We start from the raw sequence: 24320 nt of genomic DNA, 5'->3' as shown, positions 1-24320 counted from the left end.
AATAAGACATATAATACTATTGCTTTTAATAGGTCTGTTGCCAATAAGTTATGTTTTTCTACCCTTCTCTTTTTTTTTTAATGTTTATTTATTTCTGAAACAGATAGAGACAGAGTATGAGTGGGGGACGGTCAGAGAGAGAGGGAGACACAGAATCTGAAGCAGGCTCCAGGCTCCAAGATGTCAGCACAGACCCCCACGCAGGGCTTGAACTCACAAACCGTGAGATCATGACCTGAGCCGAAGTCGGATGCTCAACCGACTGGGCCACCCAGGCGCCCCTCTACTTCTCTTTCTTGAGAAAAAACTTGTGCGTTCTGAGGTTGCGCAGAAAGCGCTGCCAGAGAAATCTAATAACTATCATTTTCTTGCTCCTCTAAGTAAAACACGGAGCAGCTTTAGCACTAATATGAAGTGATTTTTATTCAGGGGTAACATTTTCAAACTATCTGCAGAGGACATGTAAACATTTGCCTAGGTTTCTTCGCAAAGCAGAGATGGGCAAAACACCCCTGGCCTTACCTGACTCACTGATTCCCTGAAGTCTTACCTGAGATCATTGAATTCACTCAATGAACACCTGTTTGATGCAAGACACTGTGCTAGACAGACTGGACTGGGGGAACAGGAGGACAGGTCATGTCTAGTAGGGGAGAGCCTATATATACACAGGTTATTCTCTCTCATGTACCTCTCTTCACTAGCTCCTTCCTTTCCACCTAAGCGGATGTTGAAGATTCTAACCCTGGTTATAATCTCTTCAGTCCATCTTTCCTCCACCACCGAAACTACCGAAAGAGTAGTCTTTCTTCCTTGCCTGCGTTTGTCACTACTTACCTCCCAACCTACTGCAATCTTGCTTACGCCTCATTTAAATTTCCAAAACTTTGCTCTTAAAAGTCCCCATTGCTTTTTCTCACAGCCAGATCTAGGGGCCTCTTCGGAGTTCTTGTTTCTGCTTGAGCACTCCAGCATTCACTCTCCCAGCTTTTGCTACTGTTGACCTTCTTCACCCTGTGACTTTAAAATGTTCTCATTGTGGTTTCTGCTTTTCTGGTTCTCCTATCTTTCTGCCTATGTTCCAGACCTTTATGATGGCCCCTCTTCCTTCCCTTATATTCTGTTGTTCCTAATTCATTGTTCTGGCTCACAAAATGTGCTCATAACTCCTGCCCTCTCTTTTCCTGAGATCTGGACTCTTAGTTTTCTCTTGTTTCTATATTCCTTTATATATGGATGCTGGATATTCTGTAAGACCCTCAAATGCAACTTTAAAAACGAATTTTTTTTCTTCCCCTCCAGTTTCCTTTCCCTGTTTCCCTTTCTTAGTTAATTCATTCTATCACCTGACTAGATACCCCGAACAATTTTTGATGACCCCTCTTTCCCTCAGACACTTGCATTCACTGGTCACTGCTCCGATATTTTTCACAATTTAATTTCTTCTCACTAACCCTTCCCACTGTCTTGGTTCAGAATACTGCATTTGTCTTCTTAGGAATTTCCCGGTTTCTCTAACTTATCCTTTTTACAGCTGTCAGTAGTTTAGATTTGGGCAGTATAGATCTGATCACTCCCTTGCTTTACAAAGCAGAGTGTGGGTGTCACAAGAAAGGTTTAAAACACAGAGGGAAGAGGGGGAATTAGAAAGTCTTACAGAAGAGAAGGCATTTGAATGGGGCCTTGAATGCCTAGTAGGATTGTGACAGGGAGCCAAAGGACATAATAAACAGAGGGAAAAGGAGGTGGAGGCTAGCTTGTAGGTAGCCACGAATGCCATGTGGGTCTCAGCACAAGCTACCACGTGCATCAGGACCTCTTCCGTTGTTATATTTTCTGAAAATTAACATTTGGATAATTTTTCCTTTATATTACAAAGAAGACTTAAAAAAAAACCCCAAATATTGAAATTTAAACTTATTTGCCATTCAGGCTTTTCTTTTTTACAAGGAAGGAGAGAACTGACTTGTAAAATGCTGAGTGCCACAAATATCTGTGAAACCCTTTTTCTGGATTTTTATGAAGCTGCTGAGAAATTATTTTTAAAGTTGTCAGCATTTTTTTTAAATAACAGAAAAAAAAAAACCCCATACATTATATAATAGGATGTCCTAATCAGTAAAACTAAAGCTTCACTAATTTTCACATTTATGAAAAGCATAATTTTCATTCAAATCTCACTGGCATAGGGGAAAAAAACCTAACTGAATGACTCATAAGTAAGTCAATTCTTCTCTACTTCACATTATTTTTTAAAAAGTAACAGGCTATACTTATAATTTTATTATTTAGTTCATACATGAAAAGCAGCTCCAAATACGAAATATTCACTATTCAAAATTTATTTTTATCTTATCTTAATTTTATTTTAGAGAGGATAAGCAGGGGAGAGGGGAAGAAGGGGTGGGGAGAGAGAGAGGGAAAGACAGAGAGGAAGGCAGATATCCTAAGCAGGCTCCATGCTCAATGAGGAGCCCGACACGGGGCGTGATCTCACAAATGTGAGATCATGACTTGAGTCGAAATCCAGAGTCAGACACTTAACTGACTAAGCCACCCAGGAACTCCAGTAGTCAAAATTCTTAATGAATAAATTATCTTATCAAAAATAAAGAAGTCAAGGGGCGCCTGGATGGCTCAGTCGGTTGGGTGTCTGACTTCAGCTCACGTCATGATCTCATGGTTTGTGGGTTTGAGCCCCGCGTCGGAATCTGTGCTAACAGCTCGGAGCCCGGAGCCTGCTTCGGATTCTGTGTCTCTCTCTGTCCTCCTCCGCTCACATGCTCTCTCTTAAAATAAATAAATTAAAAAAAAAGAAGGAGTCACATTTTAAAAATATGATTCATGTCAGGGATCTTGCCAACAGAATTTTAAAACAAAAATTATACTAAGAAAAACTATAAAAGTTTAAGTGTCCATTTGACTGAAGAAATATTAATCTATGTGAGCATTTTTATCAAGAATCTGTAGACACCAGCTTCACTAATTCAAACTGTAAAACAAGAAGCAGGTTATGCTATGATCACTTGGTAAGTCACATGCACCTCTGGGTAGCCTAGGAAGCTGGGTCTTTATTTCTGCTTTACTTTCATTTGGAGCTTTCCTCTAAAGGTGTCTGGACAGGGTATTGAACTGATTGTGCCAAGCATGACTCACAAAGACTGGGGAGCCATCAGTGGAACTGGCCCATGGTCTAGAAATGATGGTATGTTAAATGACCAAAACAATTGCAACACGTGTTTATCCTGATCACTGCAGAAAAATAAAAACTTTGCTCCCAAAGCACTTCAGTCCAATGCTTGGATATTTTTCCTACCCAGTGCTGAAAACAGATTATCTGAGAAACAACTAGGTTCCCAAGTGTAAGAATTCCGAAACCCTCCTGTCCTTCTACGATGTTTAGGCTACATGTCACAATCAAAATGGAAGTTCCATCTGAAGATGGAACCATACACCCTTAACCAAATATACCATCTATGTTCTTTAGCCTGGACTGCTCTAGATTTGTACTCTGGGGCTACATTGTTATGTGATCATCAGATGTAATGCCTTAAATTGCTGAGCAATTGATCAGAACATCTAGATGACCTGATTCAAGCATATGAATTATATTTTTATGGCAACAAAACATATAGGTGGAAAGTTTTAAATTCATGTCAGATACCTACATATTTGAGAAGGTGGTGACACTGTCTATAATATATGGACTACCTTAATGAAAAGTGAAAACTTCGGTGAGGTAGGTTGTCTGACTTATGCAGAATCATAGAACTTTCAAAGTTGAAAGGATTAGCAACCCTTGTTTCAGTGATTTTCCAACAATGTTGCCCAGGGCCCTGAGGGTTCCTTGAAGGTTACTTATAGAAGCCTCCTTTAAAGCTGGGAGTGGTGGCTAGTGGGCAACCCAATTGCACCGAATGGATTAAACAGACACCAAAGAGCAGAAACACAAGTAATAGAGAATGGAGTACATTTACTTCGGGGGATGTTCATCTCTTCTTGTGTGTACTGAAAGCAGCAAGGTGCCGATTTGGTACAACACTATAAGCCTCTTGATAAATTGGGTGGGTTATTATAGTGAGGTCCACTCACAGAAAACATTAATATAATAACAAAATAATTTTAGATAGTTACTACAACCTCCTAGAAAACTTTGTATTTGGAAATGTTTCCTTTCTCAGGATAACAGGCAAAACTATTCAAAACCTCGTTGTTGGCTTTCCCTTCTTGTGCTTTGATCAAATGTTTTCCATACAGCAAACACATTCCTATGAACACTTCTTAGAAGGGATTTTCTCAGTCACTGCTGCAATCTTGTAAACGTTGAACTGCGTAAGTCTAATGCTAGAACATTAATTCTTTTTTTTTTTTTTTTTTTTGTCTTTGCAAGAAGAATTAACTGAATACTCCCTATCAAGATTGCTCTTCTCTTGGGGTGACTCAGTTGGTTGAGCATCTGACTTCAGCTCAGGTCATGATCTCACAATTCATGATTTCGAGCCCCATGTCAGGTTCTGTGCTGACAGTTCAGAGCCTGGACCCTGCTTTGGATTCTCCCCCCGCCCCTCTCTCTCTCTCTCTCTCTCTCTCTGCCCCTCCTACACTCATGCTCTGTCTCTCTCAAAAATAAACATTAAAAAGAAAAGATTGCTCTTCTCTCTAAACAGAATATTCTAATCACCATATAAAGTCAAATGATGACTTTATTATTAGGTTTATGATGGTTTTCTTTGAATTTTCTGGGAAGAGAAAATTATACCATCAATACTATATAGGTTGGGCTTTAAATGTTGTTTGCCTATTAACAATAAGCAAAAGGAGGCATATTTTATGTGAATGTGTGCAAGCAACAGGAAATACATGTTACATCAATATGTGAAGTGACAAATTTAAAGGACAAAAAATAAATAGCATGAAAAGCAGAACTGGCATGCTTTTCTAGGCAGTCTTAGTAATAATGATTTCAAAGTCAAAGATTTCACCATAAAGATAAAATAAATGTATTGCAACTTGACTGCATCATCTAAAATATAATGCTTGACTTGAAATGAAAGAAAATTGATGGAATTAAACCAGTAAATTATTTTTGCAATCAATGACTGCAGTTGTATACTACTACACAGCAGATGTAATCAACTGTGAGGAAATTTGGACCAAATTTCCACTCTGTCCAGTATAGCTGACAGATTTCTTCATAATGCATTCTTGCCTTCAGAGGAAATGGCCCATATTAATTATAAAAATATAATTTCGTAAACTATTTTTAAGAGTAGGATATCAACCAATTAGCGATTCTCAAATACTTTTAAGATTTCTGCTGTGAAAACCAAACATCTGCGTGATGGAATAAAACTAATTTTCACAGATGCTTTGAAGCCTTAACATATGAAGATTGACTTCAAATGTTATCTTCTTACCAGATCAGTTTTGAGACCGGTGAAGGCAAAAGAAAGAAAAAAAATAGAATATCCAGTGAAATAAGACTTCAGATTTTATTTGAACACTTTAGCATTTTAGATTTCTTGAGCCCATAATGAATTTTGAAAGAACAAATACTTGACAAATATAATACTATAAAGTTACTATCAAATTTGTTTTGTGATTTTGTTAACACCAATCAGAGCTAAATGGAAATCAAGAACTACTTCTTCAAATAGGCCTATCTTCCGTGATTTTACTGAGTTAGTTCTACAACACATGAAAACAAAGGTCTTCTACATTCTTTCTCTTAAGTCAACACTCAAAATCATAAGCTTGATTTTAGATACAGGTTTATAAAATAGAAATTTTTATTTTCTTATGATTCTATGGACACTGAAGTTTTGTGGGAGCTTAAAATCTTTGCTTTATCCACAAGCCTGTATGCTCTTTGAAGTCAAGGGTACTGCTATATCTATACTCATCTTTGCACAGCAAAGAGGAAAAAAAGGATATACTCTAGATTCTGATATTCCACTTAAAGTTCCACAGCCAGAAACCTGTAGTTTTCTCAAAGCAGAAAGAAACTACTGATATACACAAGAATAATGCCATTTTTAATGCTATTAAAGCAACATAAAAAATGAATCACAATCATTACATTCATTTGGAAATACTACAGTTATTTCTTATCACTTCTCATATTTTCAAGTCTTCTCTCCCATCATGGCAGATGCCAAACCACTGAAAGAAAGATTGCACACTAAGAGCCTAAACCTCACCTGAAATGAGAAATGCTTTATCAGCATATAATATTCTGAAATCTGGAATTTTGTGGAAAACTGTCCACATTTTCAGCAATGGCCCTACAGGCTACTTATCTGGCAGCCATAATGAGAACAGTTAAATATGTGTGCTAAGTGTTCACTTACCATTATGAGACATCCCCACAGCAAGGCATTTCTGAAACCGACAGTACTGACATTTATTTCTACTTTTTTTGTGGATACGACAGTTAAGGTCACACCTATCGTAAATGAGCTTCAATCTGATTGTCCTCCGGAAGAACCCCTGCAAAGGGATATGGAAAAAAGAAAGCAAATTTTAAGTCTTTATGATACATGGAAGCAGCAACATTTGGCTAAAGGCACTGGCCTAGGTATCAGCAAAGGAAGGTTCTGTCACTGGTGACTTCAGACAAGTCATGTAACTGCCACAAGATCTCCAGTGTCCTTCTTTAGCTCTGAGACAGTGACCATATCCAACTGATGTCATTCAATGTATCTTGGCTCTACATTTGAGTTTCAGCACACTCTAAGAAGTGCTCTGGATTTAATGTAATGCAAATAAAACACCATGTAATCAGTTCAGTTTCTCTGCAAATCCTTCTAACAGCATGCCCCAGCCTTTATTATTGTGCTAAGCCATTTGGCAAAGTTATAATCATTTCATTCTAAAACATGATCAGGGCCAATAAAAATCCACATGTGGACAATTTTTTAGAATTCTCTATGTTGCATAATTTCCTACAGAATTGGTTTCATTTACTTATGCGATTGAAAGAGTGCTCCATAACTGTTGTAGCCTACACACAAAAAAAGATTATAGGAAAGAACAAGAGAAGTAATAAACAAATCCTTAGACAACGGACTGCCATCTCAAAACAGCAAATAGGTCAATTCGAGGCTAATTGAATTCTGCTGTATTTATATTTTTTTGAAAGACCTAAAAGAAATTCTAATTGGAAATGTTTGCTAATAACTCCATTTTTTGTTGTTGTTGTCAGAGTGTTCTTACTAGTTTCTATTGTTCTCATCTCCAGAAACTCAATTCTTAACTCTTTCAAATTTATCTGGCCCCATTTCGTGCAAAAACCCCTGAACTAGTATGGATTCTGCTGCTGACACACATTTTCACTTTCTCTGAATTTGCATCTTGAACTCCAGACAAGTTTCTACTGCTTACCAGGCATGTCACTTGGAAATCTAACAGCTACCTGAAACCCAGCATGTCCAACCCTGAAACTCGGGTCTTACCCTGCAAACTCACTTCTGGAGGCTTTCACCATTTCGGTTGGTACAAACACCCTCCCAGTCTCTGATGCCAAACTCCTTGAAATCACTCCTGACTTTTTTCTCTCACATGCAAAGACCTTCCTCTAAATATACACTTGCTTACTCGTCTCACTGCCTTCAAGCTTTCTAACATGTCAACTTCTCAATGAGGCTTATATGCCCTATTTAATACCATGGCCAGTCTCTGCCCCCACCTCTCTCTTGGAACCTCTGGTTTTCTTCACAGGGCTCTAGTTTCTGTTTTGTTTTGTTATTTTCCAGTAACAGTTAGGACTTTCTAACATACCATATAATTTACTTATTATATTTTAAGTGTTTATTTTCCACCCATCCCCCACTGCCTAATTAAAATTGTGAGCTTCATGGGGAGTCACTGGATATGACCTAAATACAACAACAGTCTTCTAATAAAATCTGTTGATCGAATATGTGCGTCACTTAACTTCCTTTCTGGGCCATCTCTGATATTTTTTGATCCTAAACCATGATTGAGATATCACAAGGCCATTGGTATACTCTTTTCCTTTTCTGTTATCTTATTAAATGTAATATTAATTACTAACATGTAGAAAATATATGTAATTATAAAACATAATAAGATAATTATTAGACATGAGCCCATAGCCCAAGATTTAAAATCACGACTGGAATAGTTATGTATTTTTCCCTTATCCAACTCCTGCACTCTGTTTCCCCTGGGCAAAGTAATCATTATTCTCAATTTTGTATTTATTATTTTCTTGACTTTTACGAAAATACAGTTTTACCACACTGTATGTAAAATTGAAAAATACACTGCTTAGTTATGCTTGTTTGGGGGCTTTATTAAATGGTATATTTCATACAGTATTTTGGGAGTTTCATTTTTTAAAATTTAGTATTAGATTTCTAAAATGTATCTTCTTTCTTGTGAAAAGCTATGATTTATTCATTTTCACAATTTCATAATATTCCATTCTATGACTATTTCACAATTTATTAACATCTTTTCATGTGTTTTTAAAAATATTTTATCATTTTTTCTTTAAGAAGGCTATCTTCTCACATTGATGGATGTTTAAATTGTTGCCAATATTTTGCTATTATAAACAGTGCTTCTATAAATATTCTTGTAAATGTTTTATGATGCACATGTACAAGAGTTACCTAGGGGTGAAGTTTTTGGATTGTACAGAGGTGAATGATAAATTTTACAAGATCATACCAAATTGTTTTTCAGAGTGAAAATATCAACTTCCATTCCCTCTACCAATTGGTATTGTCAGACTTTTAAAAAATTTTTTTAATGTTTATTTATTTTTGAAGGACAGAGCATGAGCTGTTGAGGGACAAAGACAGAGAGAAACCAAAGCAGGCTCCAGGCTCTGAGCCATCAGCACAGAGCCCAAGGTGGGGTTGGAACCCACAAGGCATGAGATCATGACCTGAGCTGAAGTCGGACACCCAACTGACATGACAGAGCCACCCAGGCGCTCCTGTCAGACCTCTTAATATTTCACAATGTATAACAGAATCTAAGTGTGATCTTAATTTGTATTTTCCTGATTCTTTATTTCCTAGTTTTTAATTGGATTGTCTCTTCCTTAATACTGAATTTTAGAAATTTTTTATATATTCTAAGACACTAATCTGTTGTCTGTTAGAGATGTTGCAAATATATTCTACTTTCTATGCTGTACCATCTTTGAAATTTACTATTTCAGTCTCTTGTTGTTGTTTTTACTATTTATTTATTTTGAGAGAGAGAGCACGCACATGAGTGCACATGAGCAGGGAAGGGGCAGAAAAAGAGGGACAGAGGGAATCCCAAGCAGGCTCCATGCTGTCAGCATGGAGCCCGACATGGGGTTTGAACTCACAGACCATGAGATCAAGATCTGAGCCAAAATCAAGAGTCAGAGGCTTAAACCCCCTCAGTATCATGTTTGTTCGTTTGTTTGTTTTTAACCTGTAAACGTTTTCATTTCACTCTCATTGTTAAAAGATTATAGAATACTCAGTTATCTTCACTTGGAGTTCCATGATTGCTGCTGTGGAGGGGTCTACTGTTAACTGACTCTAAAGTGTTTTTTTTCTTTTCTCATTGGTTGCTTTTATATATTCTCTTAGTTTTTAGTACTCTGCAGTTTTACTGCAGTGTGTCTCAGCATGCGTTTCTTTTCATTTATTTTCTTGGACATGTTTTCTGCATCATGATTTCACTTGTTTATCAGTTCTGACATTAATTAGCTAAGTGTTAGACCTTCTTATTCTAGCCTTCCATATTTCCCAACTTCTTTCTAGTTTCCATCTTTTTGTCATACTAATATTGATTATAAAAGTAAACATCAGAGCAATCAAATAAAACAACAAAAAATATATAATTACAATGAAAAAAAAGGGAAACATTTCTTACCAACGTTCATCAGTGATAAGAGTTCTGTACATTACTCTTCTATTGATTAGTAAAGAAGGCATATTTTTAACATTCAAAGATTCTATGAATCTTTCAAGAACTAAGAGGCTTCAATTTTTAGCAGGTTCTGGATAGCACATATTCTTTAAGGCACTGTGGTTCTCATTCTCAGTAATTTCTTTACATTTATCTTCCAGTTCACTAATCCTTTCTTCTATTATGTACAATATGCTAATTAACCCCTCCACTGAATTTTTATTTCGATAATTATATTTTTCACTTTAGAAGTTTCACTTCACTAAACATACTGATTTATTTTCAAATCTGCCTAGTTGTTCCTGACAAGTCTACTCTTGCTTGTTCATTGGGGTGATTCTGCCCTTTTTCTTGAAACAATTCATACACAGCTTTTTTCTCTATCAGGCATCCCAATTATCATTATCTGCTTTCCTTGTATAGGGGTGGAGGGGTCTAAATCTGTTTTTGTTTATTTTTGATAAATGTTATTCAAGGTGATCGACTTCTTAATATGCTTACTGATATTTTGAACTTGTATATTGACCTCAAACTGTGGGAATCCTACAGGGTCTAAATTGAGAAGTCTTTCCTCCAAAAAGAATTTGCAGACGCTTCTGTTAGAAGCCAGGGGCTCCAGTGACTTGTGACTATTTCAGATTCCCTTGAGAAAGCTGGCTCAATTCAAAAGCCCCAGACTCAGCTCCCTCTCACTGATGGCTCTGGATACTGCTATAGGCATCTGTCTTTGGTGCAATGCTGCACCTCCTATGGGCACCTATCACAAGAGAAACCCTGCCCCAGTAAGTGTGCCTGCAAGTCACAGCTCAAGACCTAGGGGTTTTTTTTTGTTTGTTTTGCCCTTGTTGGTTAGGAGAAGTTTTCCCTACCTCTTGTGAGATCAGCAATATCTCAAAGAATAGGTACATATATAGACCTATATATAGATCTTCAAGTTCTAACTTGAAGCCTCCTTAATTCTCAAATTGAGGTTCTAAGGACCTCGAATATTAAAAAAGGTATTTTTTTCACATTAAATTTTTTTTTTTTAAACATTTTTTTTTCAACGTTTTTATTTATTTTTGGGACAGAGAGAGACAGAGCATGAACGGGGGAGGGGCAGAGAGAGAGGGAGACACAGAATCGGAAACAGGCTCCAGGCTCCGAGCCATCAGCCCAGAGCCTGACGCGGGGCTCGAACTCCCGGACCGCGAGATCGTGACCTGGCTGAAGTCGGACGCTTAACCGACTGCGCCACCCAGGCGCCCTAAATTTTTTTTAATGTTTATTTATTTTTGAGAGAGAGAGAGAGAGACAGAGTGCAAGTGGGAGAGGGGCAGAAAGAGGAGACACAGAATCTGAAGCAAGATCCAGGCTCTGGTTTGTCAACACAGAGCCCAAGACGCAGCTTGAACCCACAAACTATGAAATCATGACCTGAGCCGAAGTCAGATGCTTATCCAACTGAGCCATCCAGGTGCCCCATTTTTTTCACATTTTAACAGAAGGCTAATGTACAGAACTATTCTCATGAAAAAATGTTGGTGGGAAATTTTGTTTGGATTTTTGCCATTGTGATCATATATGTTTTATGCTATTCCTTGAGTGCTTTTTAAAATTTTCACTTTTAAAAACTGATCCTCGTGGTTGAACATACTGCTTAGCTAGCTTAAATGGGCAGGTTCCAGAGTATTCAGTTATCTGGCATGGCTGGAAAGGAAGGTGTTTTTGATGACAGAATTATGTTACTTACAATGCAAAGTTTTGTTTTGACTCATACGATATCTTTCAATGTGTATCATATTATTTTTGTGATGATTTGGGGTCTTTCAATGTTAAAGGAAAATAATCCTGAATATTATTTATGTACTGTACATGTACATAAAACCATAAACTAAAAATATACACAAATTCAGCACACAGCTTAGGAGTTGCTTTGGTGTATATATTATTCAATAGCCAAAGGTTCTTTTTATCTAAGTCTGCAATATTAATAACCAAGAATCTGTCACTATTCCACTTTAATCCAAGCCCAATTCTGTTTATTCCTGTTTGAATTTTGGCAGGGATCACTAATATAAACCTGTTCCATTGACAATGTAAAACTGTTTCAGATGACCCACTAACATCTATCATAAGCAATACTAGAACTATTCTTTTTTTTTTTTATTGTTTATTTATTTTTAAGACAGAGACAGACAGAGCATGAGCAGGGGAGGAGCAGAGAGAGAGGGAGACACACAATTCGAAGCAGGCTCCAAGCTCCGAGCTGTCAGCACAGAGCCTGATGCTGGGCCCAAACCCACAAACTGCAATATCATGACCTGAGCTGAAGTCGGAGGCCTAACCGACTGAGCCACCCAGGCACCCCAGACTATTCTCTTCAATTCATAAGCTAGTCTGCAGGTTTATGGTTAACTGTATTCTAATCATGGGCACATGCTACATTTTGCTGAAATGGCAAATGTTAAACTGCCAAAGTACCCTTTACAAAATACAGGTGAGTCAAACACATTTGTTTGTTCACTTTCCTGGCTTTTTGTTGAGTATTGTTGATAAGCTAAGAAGATATCTTTGATTACTGATAGCCACTGATCTAAATTAGCTGCATTCAGACTGCGGCAGCAATTTTGTTTAATTCCACAGCAGCAAAAAATGAGTATTTCTTCAGCCTCAATGCCTTATAACAGTGGTTCTCAAACTTTCTGGTCTTAGGACCCCTTTACTCTCTTAAAAATTATTGAGGACCCCATGAGCTTTTGTTTATGTGGTTATATCTACTGATACTTGTCAGACTAGCAATTAAAACTGAAAAATTGTTATGTACAAGAACATAACAGGCAAACATTCCATTAGCCACCAAAGCTATATTACTATTCCATGTCATGTAGTTTCTGGAACACTCCACTTATACTCCTGAGAGAGTGAGAGTGAAAACGGTAAATGACAACTGAGAATTGTTATAAAAGTAGTTTCAACCTCACAGGTGCCTTGAAAAGGTCTTAGGGAATCCACAGGCTTCCAGAACACACTTTGAGAACTACTGACTTATATGTGGAGAAGCCAAATTATATTATTCCACTAACATTTCTTTTTACTCTTATCTTTAAAATGAGTAGATACTGGGGCGCCTGGGTGGCTCAGTCGGTTAAGCATCCGACTTCGGCTCAGGTCATGATCTCGCGGTCCGTGAGTTCGAGCCCCGCATCGGGCTCTGTGCTGACAGCTCAGAGCCTGGAGCCTGTTTCAGATTCTGTGTCTCCCTCTTTCTCTGACCCTCCCCTGTCCATGCTCTCTCTCTCTCTGTCTCAAAAATAAATAAACGTTAAAAAAATTAAAAAAATAAAATAAAATAAAGTAAAATGAGTAGATATCTATTTTGCCTTCCAAGGTTAGCATAACCTTCTTTGCATTTTAGTCTCAGAAGTCTGTAATCCAGGGTCTTCTTTGGATTTTATTAAGTGTTCATTCTCCATCTCTGCCTTAGGACCCTTTCTGTTCCTAATTTGATGGCATTTGAACTTTGTCCTTCTCCTTCTTGCTATTTTTCTTCTTTGCTTGCTTTTACTTTGTAAGTTTTGTGCCCTCAGGACTTAGTTTTTATTACTGTAACCAACTACTGTCTTTCAATTTTTAGCTGTTATCAGTAATGGCCACTGCCCACAAATACTGACATGATGGAACTATTTGCTTAAACGTTCTCGTTTTCTAAGCCTATAAAAAGCAGTAATATATGGAGGAAACTTAACCAATCACACTGTTTTTATTTACCAATGTTAATTACCAAGATGACCAAACAGAATGGTTTCTTCAGGTGTTTCTCAGAATTTGGCAACAATTTGCTCCAAAATTACATAAATCTAACACAATAAAATGACATGTTTTCACTAGTCACTGCAATCTTAAATAACTGACCATACCTAATGATTTCATTCATCACAGATATTTTAGTTTGGCTTCAATCACACAATGAATACTTATTAGTGTTTTAAATGAAAGTATCTCTCTGCCAATAGTATTTCAAAAAGTCATTTTGGAATTTTAGACCTTAGAGATGAATAAGACCTTGGATAAGTAATTCAACCAAGTCATTTTACACATGAGGTGACTGAGGGTTTATATGATTGGCTAGTAACTCTGGACAGGTGGCTGGGTGACTACAACCTTGTCTCTTTTCACTTTATTAGGTTGCCTTTAGAAAAATAAACTCAATTAAAGAGATTTTAGAGATCATCTAATTCAACCCCATCATTTTATAGATGCAAAAACTTAGGCAGAATGTGGTTAAAAAAAAGCATCTTATACAATATCTGGTGCATAGTAGATATTCAATAAATATTAAGTTCTGTTTTGGCTTAAGAACCCAGATGTTCTAACACCAGTTAGGAACCCAGATGTTCTAACACCTACCTAACTGCTGTTGTACACTTTTATTCTGAATAAAAACCCCAACTGAGGTTTGAATAGGATCTTACATAAGCAGTATTTATTTTATAAGGTAAATATTTATGAACAATTTATTCTGAACCTTAGGGCATGTAACAAATAGTATTTTTTACTATTTTATTCACTGAGTATATTAAAATTATTTTAACAGATTACTTACTAAAATATGAGTTGGTTAAGAATTTCTTTTTTTAAAATTTTTTTTTTCAACGTTTATTTATTTGTGGGACAGAGAGAGACAGAGCATGAACGGGGGAGGGGCAGAGAGAGAGGGAGACACAGAATCGGAAACAGGCTCCAGGCTCTGAGCCATCAGCCCAGAGCCCGACGCGGGGCTCGAACTCACGGACCGCGAGATCGTGACCTGGCTGAAGTCGGACGCTCAACCGACTGCGCCACCCAGGCGCCCCAAGAATTTCTTAATAATTGGGCAGAATATTAATAAATATTTGAGCTTTCCAAAATACACTTTTCACAAAGAAGGGACTTGAGGAAAAACAGTATGTCTCTTCCAAAACAGTTCTATCTTTTTGCCTGTCCATCATACATGTCTCAGACCAATGTGAAATAAGAAAACACAGAGCACTGGTTAAGGAATCGTAAGATATATATTCTAGTTAGCCCTAGTTCTGCCACTTCCTAATGGATGACCATGGGTGGGTTTCTACATCTGTAAGGTGGCCATAAATAAGCTCAACCTCATGGGACTGTTCTAGGTATCAAATAAACGTATCTATCTATCTATCTAATCTATCAAGCCTTATATATACAAAATATCACTTGGAATAGTGGGGAAAAAAAACAAAACTAGAGGATTCAGAAAATCTGGGTTCTGGGTCACCTCATTGCTATTTTGCCATGACATATTGAACAACTCATTTATTATTTTTTTTAATCTGCAAGATGCAAGGGTTGAACTAGATCAGTGGCTCAAGGACCAGTTTGGAGAGAAGGAAGTGAGGCAAAGCAGCTCTGCTTTCACTGATTTTCTTAGGTTTTCAAATATATCATTTGAAGAATGGGTTTTACCAAAACAAAAGTTTGACAATTTTATCTCATTTCCTTGCTGTGTGTTCACAACAAGAAATGAAATAAGAAGTAAACTGTCAGAAAATTTTTTGAAAAAAAAAAAATTTTTTTTTTTTTTTTTTTTTTACCTTGCATCCTTCACACGCATGAACTCCATAGTGAAACCCAGAAGCTTTATCTCCACAGACACGGCATTCAATTGCCATGAGGGAGTTGGAAGGCTCTTCATGAGGCTTACTGTACAGCTGAGTCTTTTCAGAATAATAAGGTGGGGATGCAGGCTCCACTTTGATTGCACCTGTGTACAGAAAAATGTGAGCAGATAATTATCACATGACAAACTGCTAAAAAGGCACTATGGCAAGTCTCCCTTATTGCCATGTTTATTATTTAAGCGTAGAAACATTATGGAACATGAAAACAAAACATAGGAAAAAGTAGGCTTTGTAACCACAGGCAAGTCACAACACCTCTGAGCTTCACCTGTAAAAATAAAATGGGGAAGGGTATTAGGTCTGTGGTTCTATGACCCTTCAACACCTGGTAGTACTAAAGCTCTGACAGACACCACATAGTATCTGAGACCATTAAGGTTATTTTGTTACATAATGTGCTGTATTTGGCATTCATCACAATATTAAACTATATATTTTATTTATTTAAAAAAATTTAATGTTTATTCATGAGAGAGAAGGAGACAGAGTGTAAGCAGGGGAGGGTCAGAGGGAGGGGGAGACACAGACTCTGAAGCAGGCTCCAGGCTCTGCGCTGTCAGCACAAAGCTCCATGTGGGGCTTGAACCCATGAACTGTGAGATCATGACCTGAGCCCAAGTCAGACGCTTAACGCCCTGAGCTGCCCAGGTGCTCCTATATTTTTATTTAAATATTGCATTTAGGAAGTATTTTTAAACCACTCTTGTCAAACACAGAAGCAACCAATGCTGTGGAAAAGGTACTGGAATGCCCAGCTTGAAGGTACATGAAAAATAAGAGACCAGGTTTTCCAACAATATTGTGTTAGAAAAGGTGGTTTGTAAAATAATTTTTGATAGAGAGTGAGAGAACCCATGGCAAGTAAGCACTACCTTTCTGCTGGGTAGGATCAGGCATATTAAATTTCCATATTAGGCTCTAACTGAAAACCATGCAAATATAACGAAGTATATTATTTATCTTTTTGAAAAAAACTAGAAATACAGGAAGTTCTTACTGTCAAGTAATGGTTGCCAATTACATGGAGGTGGCTTTGGAAAACGAGCATATCAGCACATGAAGATAAAATCAAGGAAATAGCATCACAGAAATTCATTTTATCTTGAAAAGTGCAGTTTTGGTTTGTCTTGAGTCTGATGTTTTGACATGAATTTAGTTAATGGCAGGAAGATTTATCAATAGACTACAATGGCGAAATTTAAATTTGTGCAGAGAAACAGGTTTCAGTGTAAGTTACTCAAACTGCAGAATTAGGAAAAATGGACAACTTTGCAATTTAGTGATCATAAGTTATATAAAGTAGCAAACTGTTACTTATTAACTTAAGCAGCCAAAAGAATTCAAAGTTGGGTGATGGACTCTTAGCCTGAGATAAACCTGGCAATGTAATCATGCTGGAAAATGCTCCTACGAAGGAAAGAAACAAGAAATAAGGAAAGGAAAAGGGAAGGAAGGAGGGGAAAAAAGAATAATCTGGGGATTTACACACTACCTTTCTTTTTGGTATACTGTAAATACCTAACATTTCAGAGATAAATGGATGAATAAATGAACGGTATACATTTTCTATAGAGTTTTAGTCTCTGGAGCATTTATTCCAGTGTTGAGAGGTTAGAACGATTTTAGTCTTAGCCATCTGAAAAGTGAAAATAAACATCATACTTTGGTACTCTTGGAGCTTCAGGTCATACTTATAATCAGCAACCATTGGGTCTGCTCTTGCGAATGGAAGGTCTTCATAGTGTGGAGTGGAAATGCTGGAGAAATCCACAGTGGTGAAGGGCTTGATGTCAAAAGAATGAGAGTGGTCATCCATTACGGAGAGATCCACGGAGCTGATTCCAAAGTTGGTGGGCCAAAATGGCATCTCTGTGTCAACCATGGTAATTTCTGAAATGGAAAGAAGAACAGCTATGGGGTTAGTCCTGAAGAGCAGAGCAATCTTCTAAAAAGATACACAGGAAGGGAACTTAAAGGTTCTTTGGTTCAGTGATCTCATCTAGGTTACCGTAATGAGAGAAGAACACATAACCACCTTCTGAGTGCTGTCCAGGCTGTTTTACTAAAGGAAAGAAGCCATCCCTTACCAGGATATCACTCACAGTAGAGAACCCTAGAATAGTATCAATGTGGTCAGCGTACCCATGTGAATGTCCCACAAACAGTCCTGCTCTCGTTATCTCCTAAACAAGATCATCAAATCAAGTATGCTAATGATTTTTATTATTTATTAATTTTTTTGTTAATGATTTTTTAAAAGGCATAAAGTTCTGGGACAGTTTTACTTTCTCGAAGTTAGAGATCCTAAATATTTTTCTCTTCAGGATAAAAATTTTGCTCCCCTATTTGTGTTTATAATGGTCTTGTGTGACAGAAAATTTGGCACATTAAACTTAGGTAAAAATTTATTCCTTAACTGCATTGTAAGAATAATTTCATTCTTAAACTTTTCTTTTTTAATTTTAGAGAAGAAAGGAGAGTGCACAGGCAGAGGAGAGGGGCTGAGGGAGAGAGAATCTCAAGCAGACTCTGTGCTCAGTGTGAAGCCTGAGACATGGCTTAATCCCATGACCCTGGGATCATGACTTGAGCTAAAATCAAGAACTGGACACTCAACCAACTGGGCCACTTAGGTGCCTCAAGAATAATTTTATTCTTTTAATTTTTTTTAATGATTATTTATTTTTGAGAGAGAGACAGAGAGACAGAGTATAAGCAGGAAGGGGCAGAGAGAGAGGGAGACACGGACTCTGAAGCAGGCTCCAGGCTCTGAGCTGTCAGCACAGAGCCCGACGTGGGGCTCGAACTCACGAACTGTGAGATCATGACCTGAGCCAAAGTCGGACGCTCAACCAACTGAGCCATGCAGGCGCCCCAAGAATAATTTTATTCTTAAAGTTAATTCAAAAATGAATCTTTTTAAGAAGGGAAGATCCCTCTATGAGAACTTCCTCAAATATTTATCTTTTCTGTGCATACAGTTTTCTTTAAAGAGGAAAAAGTGTTCTTCATATTGAGAATGGAAAGGTTAGAGCTATGTGGAAACATATCTGATTATAAATGAGTGAATGTCAAAATGAGAATCTAGCCCAGCATTAATTTTAAACCACCCTCAAACCAAAACCACAACAAAACAAAAACAGAAACAAGAAAACATATAAAAGACAAAGGTAAAAACACTTATATGGATTCTAAGACCGCAAAATAATGTTTCATCAATTGCCTGCTGAGGATGATACATGCCACCTACATTTTTCAAAATATGATTTGCGGCCACAGTGAGTGAAATCCCTGAGGGATTTTAGTTCTTAGTATTTAATGTGGACTTGTGAGGCACCAGAGTGTGTGGACTTTAAACCTTTATGCGGTAGGAACCTCTCTGGGTATTTATTTATGTAGATATTCAGACATGTGAACCCAAATGGTACCTAATGGGTCCTTGGTTGTCCTGAAACCAGTTTGCTCTTCAAAGTGGTGCCAAAAAAGGCAGTCACTGAGTATTTTAACTGGTAACTTTTTGGTCAAAAACACTAGTGAAAAGCTGTGTGAACTTGGGACCGCTGACATTGGAGACAAAGAAATGAACTGTTCACAAACCTGAGAGCTCCTGAAATCACAGGCTTATGTGTCTTATTTGTAGTCATATCTCCATCACCTAGCAATGGGCCTGGCTCATACTAGGTGCTCATATTAAATACCAAATGAATTGATGAGGTGGCTGTGTGATGAGGCGGCTGTGAAATTTTAGCAGAACAAGGCAGGGAAGGGGGAGAAGTGAACTAATATTTATTGAAGTACTTCACATATACCAGACACATTCTATCTCTGATTCCATGTAACCCAAGATCTTATCTCCACTTTATAGATTAACCAGGATGAGAGAAGTAAAGTGACTTTCCCAGTGTCCAATAGATGGTAAACAGAGGATTCAAACTCAAGATGGACCCAGGATCCTATTCTGTATATAATCTCTTCATTCTCTCATTAATGAAAACAGTTTATGGAGGAAGGGCTACTCTCCTAGGGGTATCTGTCAGGGGGCCTCTTGGTTTTTTTCCCAGCAAGCAGAGAGCTGAGGAATTTACTCTCAAAGGCTGACTCTTGCATGAGGTTAAAGATTCCAGCTGCGGTCTTCATGAGGAAAACAAAGTGCCTTGAAAACACAAATAAGGAGACTGTCCTATGAATGTGCTTCAGTGGTTCCAAGAGGACTCATTAGGCACCGTGTGGGTTCACATGTCTGAATATCTACATAAATAAGTACCCAAACAACCCTGTTATCTGAGTCACAGTATAAACACTACACAAGAAGAGGAATGTGTATTGGTGATAGCTTAAAGGTCATGCTGGGTCTCAATGACATCCAGAAAAACATTTATGCTCTAAATGACAAGGGCACCCATCAAACTGTGCCCTCTGTTTCACAATTCATTTAAACCTAACTAACCCAGGTCACTCCACTTACTTTGCCCTTCTCCTCAGCAAGCTTATTTTACATTTCTCTATCTCCTTTTCTGGGTATAACTTACTTTCCTATCAAAATATACCTCTTTTGTCTCAATTTTAATATCCATGAAAGTGGGTTTATCAACTATTTCTCATGTCTGCTGCAAAGTTCATCTGCAAACAAAATAAAGGTTGACTGAGTTAAAGGCAGTGTATAAGCATCTATATGAATACTGGGAAATAAAAATAAGGATGCAAAAAAAAATCTATGTTGCAAGAATAATTGGTTGCTATGACTTCAATAACGCCCTGTCAACCAAAGCCATGCTTCTTAATACAGGAATCATACTCCAAGGGGTCACTTAATTCATTGAAAAATTTTGGGGACAATTTTAATGTTATAATAGACATTTATGTATAAACAAATAGAATGAAAAATTCATGTGATTTTAAAGATGTAATATCTAACTTAAAAACTGGTACCTGTAGTACATTTCATGGCCAAAAGAATGCCGTTTTTAAAAAAATAGCTTTGGGGCACCTGGATGGCACAGTTGGTTAAGTGATTAAGCCTCCCACTCTTGATTTTGGCTCAGGTCATGACCTCACATGAGATCAAGCCCTGAATCTGTCAGCGTAGAGCCTGCTTAGGATTCTCTTTCTCCCTCTCTCTCTCTCTCTGCCCCTCCCCTGCTTGCTTGCTCTCTCTCAAAATAAATAAATAAATAAACATTAAAAAATAAAAATAGCCTTTATTTTTATTTATTTTTTACTTTTTATTTTTTTTTATTTTTTTTATTTTTTACTTTTTAGAGAAGAGAGTGTGGGCATGCGAATGGGGGTGGGGGTGTGGGTGGGGGAGGAGCAGAGGGAGAGTGAGAGAATTTTAAGCAGGCTCCTTGCTCAGCATGGAGCTAGATACGAGGCTTGATCCCATGACCCTGGGATCATGACCTGAGCTAAAATCAAGAGTTGGATGCTCAACTGACTGAGCCACCCAAGTGCCCCCAAAATAGCCTTTATTTTTAAAATCAGTTTTAGGTTTACTTAAAAGTTGAGCAGAAAATACAGAGTTCCCATATACTTTTATTCCCCTCCTCACTTTCCCTGACCCCTGAAACACACACAATTTCCCCTATTATTAACTTGCATTTCCCTTGTTATTAACACATGGCAATAGTGTGGTATGCTTGTCACAAAATTGATGAGCCAAAATTGACACATTATTATCAACTAAAGTCCATAGTTTGCATTCCAGTTCATTCTTTGTGTTGTACATTCTGCTATTTTGACAAATGCATAATGCCATGTATCCATCATCACAGAAGCACACTGAATAGCTTCACTGCCCTAAACATTCCCTGTGCTCCACCTCGTCATCCCTCCCTTTTCCCACTCCCCCTGCCCCACCCCAGAATGCTACACTTTTTCTGTCCTCTCCTAGTAAGGGCATATTAGTTGAAATGCAGGAGAAGTTCTGACCTTCATACATTGTATTTAATAAGTTAAATGTCTAACATGGCATTCAAGGCTCCTCCCCCCACCCCGACAGAGTCCTAACTTACTTATTTTCCACTAGTGATCCCAAACCCCATTTCCATTCTTGGCATACTCTCTACTTAGGCATATCATATTATTTGTGCAGGTTAAACATGCTGCACATTTCCTAGTCTGCTCATCTTTGTTCATGCCAAGGCTGCTGTATTTTCTTCCTATCCCCCATCACTACAAGTCACAATCCCTCTGTCTTTCCCACAGTGGGAATTCCCATAGTATCCAAATGCTACATTTTTCAGGAAACCTCCCATGAAGTCTCCAACTTAAAAATTCTTTGCGTCCCTACAGCTCTTGTGCCTCCTTTTTAATTCTGATATAATTATTTGGATAAATATCTCTGCTATCAGATTTCAAGTTTTTTTTTAAAGTTTACTTATTTATTTTGAGAGAGAGAAAGAGCGTGCGTGCACATGGGAGTCGGGGAGGGGCAGAGAGAGGCAGAGAGAGAGAATCCCAAGTGGGCTCCACACTATCAGTGAGGAGCTGGATGTAGGGATCGAACTCACGAACCTTGAGATCATGACCTGAGCTGAAACCAAGAGTCGGATGCTTAACTGTCTGAGCCATCCAGGAGCCCCTCAGATTTCAACTTCTAAATGGACGGTGTCTTATTTTTCTGCTTTCTCTTTACACCTTATGCACAGTTGTTGCTCACTAAATGTCTGCCAACTGAATGATATCTTATAGAGAAGAGTAGAATGAGGATTCACTATTCTGTGAAAACAGGAAAAAAGTAGGGGTGCCTGGGTGGCTCAGACAGTAGAGCATGTGACTCTTGATTTTGGGGTTGTGAGTTTGAGCCCCATGTTGGGTGTAGGGATTACTTAAAAAATAAATAAAAATTACAATTAAAAATGCATAAAAATGTTTAAAAAATAAAAGAAGAGGGAAAGAATGAAGATACTCTCTCAATGATGTAATTTTGCTAACACTTGGGTTCCCCTAGAAAAGATGTTAATCTTCAATATTATAAGTAAAATACAATTTAAGCTGTAACCTCTCCCCTCAACAAAGTATACTGCATTCAGTTTTTCTCTTGATAATTGCAGAAACAAGATTAGGGTCCTATAAATTCTCCCCCCGCCCCATATGAAAGACAACATAAGAAAGAAAAACACCTTGCCTCTTCATCTCTACAAAAACATATTAACTCAAATACATATTTTCCTTTTCTCCTTTCACTTCTCTCTGTCCTTTTATTTTGGGACATACTGACCTAAACAGTATTACTCTATGGACTATAGTAACTGGGAGGCATAGTGGTTTCCTAGACATTTTATTTTATTTTGACTTAGGGATGGGTCCAGGGAGCCTGCTTCTAATTTTGTCTCTAGAAAACATAAGCTACTGTTTCTGCCAAGCTGTAAGTCGAGTAGGTGTTTTTTGTTACTCTGTGCAATTACCCATGAAAGAACAAATGAACAAAATATTTTCATGAGCAACAGCCCTTCTCAGGGATAAGTGTCTTAACTTTCCAGCTGGGTGACAGGAGTGGGTTGCATCAGCGTTTATCCATCAATTTCACAATCTTAAGTGTGTTTCAAGCAAAAGTCTTTAGGCAGACATTGTAAGCAAGGACATGAATTTGTGTCATTTATTTAAACCTTCAAACTTGGCTTTATGCTCTATTATAGTCAATGAGCAGACTGTGCACAATACTCCAAAGTATAATGTATTTCAAACAAAAATACAACCAGTATCATGCCAAAATAAAGTAACCTCTCTACATGGAAATGTATCATTATTTGGGAATATGGAAGTGGCCAGAAAAGGTGATAATGTATTAAATCAAGCACCAGAACTATGTGGTTTACCTTTGGGGTTTTACGCTGTCCCCTAAGAAAAGGAAAACTTCTATTGGAATTTCTGGAGAAACACTGCATCTCCTTAATATATTAGCTAATTACATTAGCTAATACTAACAGAATGCTAAATCTTTCCTAAGTATTGTGCCAAATACAACACTTGGACCATGTTTATTTAATCCTCACAGCAACCCCACGAGGCAGGTACACTCATAATTCTCTTTAGAAAAGGGGAAAGTGAGACATGGAAGTATCTAACTTGCTGGAGAACACACAGTTACTAAGTAGTAAAGGTGGATAATGAACCCAGATGGTTGAAAATGCCACAGCCTGCACACTTCACCTTCTAAACTTTTTTTTCTTAACTTTCTAAACTGGTTAGAAAAACAAATTCTCTTTCTGATCCTACTGTTCTATCCTAAACAACAATTAATTTCCACAAGCCTTCAGTGAACACCTAGGATGTGCCAGTACAGAGGGTTGGGGATATACTTTCCCCTATTTATTAGCAAATAAAACTTAACTTTAGAGAAAGGTGTCGTGCTCGCTTGGGCAGCACATATACTAAAAAAGAGAAAGACTTCCATAGATTCTCTAAAATTCAGTAGCCTTGTTGGAGGTGACCTTAAAGAGACATTTAAGTCACTAATTTTTTTCAATCTCTTCTAATATAGTACTCAGCAGGATGGCTCTGGCTTATTTATCCAGCCCCTCCCATTGGTTCATGCAAATCATTCTGCGGTGTACACTGACCTGGGAAGTTTCTAATTTAAGTCTTCTCCCATTATGATAGCTGATACCCAGAGACAAAAATCATCTTGAAACATTAGAGTGGAAAAGGCCTCTGAGATACTCAAAGTCCCTCATTTGACAGATTAGGACAATGAGAGAAAGTGATTTGCCCACAGCACATAGCACA

General features: G+C 37.7%; 1 protein-coding gene across 3 annotated transcripts in view; it reads right to left on the bottom strand.

The window, feature by feature from the left end:
- The window catches only part of PPARG (peroxisome proliferator activated receptor gamma), a 139544-nt gene that overhangs the window by 33892 nt on the left and 81332 nt on the right, over nt 1–24320 (bottom strand). For all 3 annotated transcript variants that reach the window (XM_030307430.1, XM_030307427.1, XM_030307428.2), the window contains exons 3-5: nt 17256–17483; nt 15507–15676; nt 6351–6489 (exon numbers count right to left, since the gene is read on the bottom strand). In XM_030307430.1, coding sequence (XP_030163290.1) covers nt 6351–6489; nt 15507–15676; nt 17256–17475 — 529 coding nt within the window. In that variant the 5' untranslated portion in view covers nt 17476–17483. The remainder of the gene's footprint in view (nt 1–6350; nt 6490–15506; nt 15677–17255; nt 17484–24320) is intronic.

Source organism: Lynx canadensis, chromosome A2 (assembly GCF_007474595.2).
Source record: "Lynx canadensis isolate LIC74 chromosome A2, mLynCan4.pri.v2, whole genome shotgun sequence".
Lineage (NCBI taxonomy): Eukaryota > Metazoa > Chordata > Mammalia > Carnivora > Felidae > Lynx > Lynx canadensis.
The sequence above is the reverse complement of the archived record's forward strand: the minus strand, read 5'-3'. Positions and strand labels throughout refer to the sequence as shown.